The following is a 2,500-nucleotide window of genomic DNA, read 5'->3' on the forward strand; positions in this document are numbered from 1 at the left end:
GGGGACTGTGTGGTTCAAGATGGCACCCTTTCAAGGGGACAACAGAGCAATCAATGTTAGCCCAGCCCTCATCCCAGGAACAAGCCTAGAACAATCTCATTACTGCTGAGGGGGGCCTGTGCAAACTGGCGAGGCTCCCAGCAACGACTGATCTCCCGCCGGAGCGAGAAAGGCGCCAGTCAAGTGAAAGTCTGCCTTCTCGTTGGATTGTGTTCACAGTCGACCTGCTGGGCCTGTTAAACTGGCGATCGAGTCCGCACAGTGTGGAGGGCAGCCTCAAACGGCTCATGGAGGTGGATGGCGGCGAGATCGTGAAGGTAGGCCCCACTCTTTTCACCCCCGGTTCGACTCCCACCTTCGCCGTGCGCGGGGGGCGGGCGGATTGGAATAACAAACTAAATAAAGAAATCGGAGGGAAAGTTGTACGTCTGGCCAACATTTAGCGACTGCAAGAAACGGAAGCGAAAGCCCAATTCGTGTCACCAAAGTCCTCTGCAAGGAAGGAAGGAAATCGAGTCGGCTCGGGCCTACAGCAAAATGGCCAACTCCCGACCAGCCTGGACTGAACGTGGCCCTCCCATGGTTGAAGAATGGGTGAGACGCGCACTCGTGATGCCAGGGCGGGTGCTGGGAAATGGCATTAGGGTTGTTTTTCTGAACCGATGGGTGGGCGGGCGTGTTTCTGCTGCTGGAGAGAGTGTTGCCAGGGCGACGCCACCCTCGCTCACTCTCTCCCTCTGCTCCCAGTTTTTGCAGGACACCCTCGACGCCCTCTTCCAAATTATGATGGAGGTTTCTGGCGGGGACACGTACGACTTTCTGGTCTTCGATGCTCTGGTAAGCCAGACCGTGGTGGTGGGGGGGGGGACTTGATTTCCCCATTCCGTGTTGCAGGGCTAGTATGGGCACGATGGAGTGTACGGCCTCCTCTGGCTTTTCCACTATCCCGCCCATTCGGTCTCCAGCTGAAGATTTAAAGGAAGATAAATCCATCAAGGGCAGGACTTTAACACAATTAAAACTGGGGCCTTGCGCCATGTTTTCGAACACAAGAGACCGAGCTAGGTATGGTGGCCCAGTGGTTAGCACTGCTGTCTCACAGCACGAGGGACCCAGGTACGAACCCAGCCTCAGGCCTCTGTATGTATGGAGTTTGCACATTCTCCCCGTGGGGTTCCTCCCATAGTGCTCAGGGATGTGCAGGTTAGGGAGGATTGGCCGTGCTAAATTACCCATAGTGCCCAGGGATGTGCAGGTTAGGGTGGATTGGCCGTGCTAAATTACCCATAGTGCTCAGGGATGTGCAGGTTAGGGTGGATTGGCCGTGCTAAATTACCCATAGTGCTCAGGGATGTGCAGGTTAGGGTGGATTGGCCGTGCTAAATTACCCATAGTGCCCAGGGATGTGCAGGTTAGGGTGGATTGGCCGTGCTAAATTACCCATAGTGCTTGGTGAAGTGTAGGTTAGGTGCATTAGTCAGGGGTAAATGTAAAGTAATATGGTAGGGGGTGGATTACTATATGGAGGGTCAGTGCGGACTTGTTGGGCCGAAGGGCCTGTTTCCTGTGGGGAATCTATGATTTCTATGAGAATTCTTTGAAGTTTGCATCACAGGTAGACAGTGTGGTTAAGAAGGCGTTTAGCACACTTGCCTTCATCGCTCAGTCCGTTGAGTATTGGAGTCAGGACGCCACGTTGGGGTTGTACATGACTTTGGTGAGGCCTCGTCTGGTGCACTGGGCCCAGTTCTGGTCGCCCTGCTAGCGGAAGGACATTATTCAACTGGAGAGGGTTCAGAAGAGATTTACCTGGACGTTACCAGGATTGGAGAGTTTGAGTTATGAGGAGAGGCTGGGACCTTGTCCATTGGAGTGTAGGAGGCTCAGAGTGACCTTCCAGAGGTTCGTAAAATCAAATGGGACGTAGATGAGTTGGCTTTTCCTTCGGGTGGGGGATTTTTACGATGGGGGCGGGGGGATGTTTTAAGGTGAGAGAAGAAAGGTTTATGAAAGACCTGGGACACCTGTTTTTTTAAATCCAGAGGGCGGCTCAAGAGTGGCACGAACTCCCTGAGGAAGAGGTGGACGCGGCTACAGTTACACATTGAAAAGACCATTCGGATAAGTCCGTGAGCAGGAAAGGGCGGGAGGGATATGGGCCAGGAGCTGGCAGGTGGGACTAGTTCAGTTTGGGAGCGTGGAGGGCACAGACTGGTTGGGCCGAAGGGGTCTGTTTCCAAATCAGGCCTGACAAGAGTGGGAGGTGTGGACTTAGCGCGTGAATGAATCCAGCGTGGACGATCACCTATCCCTCTAGTTCCCTTCTGATTAAATTCCTCCTCTCTCTCTCTCTCTCTCTCTCTCTCTCTCCCCTTCTCTCTCTCTGTCTCTCTCTCTCTCTCTCTCTGTTTCTCAGGTCTTCATCATCTCTCTAATCGGAGATATCAAGTTCCAGCATTTTAATCCAGTCCTGGAAGCTTACATCACCAACCATTTCAGT

The 2,500-nt window shown here is 53.2% G+C and overlaps 1 protein-coding gene across 1 annotated transcript in view; it reads left to right on the plus strand.

The window, feature by feature from the left end:
* The window catches only part of LOC140453882 (dedicator of cytokinesis protein 5-like), a 58,099-nt gene that overhangs the window by 1,012 nt on the left and 54,587 nt on the right, over positions 1-2,500 (plus strand). Inside the window, exons 2-4 of the mRNA XM_072548741.1 lie at positions 111-317; positions 748-837; positions 2,417-2,500. The exon at positions 2,417-2,500 is cut by the window's right edge and continues 17 nt beyond it. Of these exons, the coding sequence (XP_072404842.1) occupies positions 111-317; positions 748-837; positions 2,417-2,500 (381 nt within the window). The remainder of the gene's footprint in view (positions 1-110; positions 318-747; positions 838-2,416) is intronic.

The sequence above is a fragment of the Chiloscyllium punctatum genome, chromosome 28 (genome assembly GCF_047496795.1).
Source record: "Chiloscyllium punctatum isolate Juve2018m chromosome 28, sChiPun1.3, whole genome shotgun sequence".
Classification (NCBI taxonomy): Eukaryota; Metazoa; Chordata; class Chondrichthyes; order Orectolobiformes; family Hemiscylliidae; genus Chiloscyllium; species Chiloscyllium punctatum.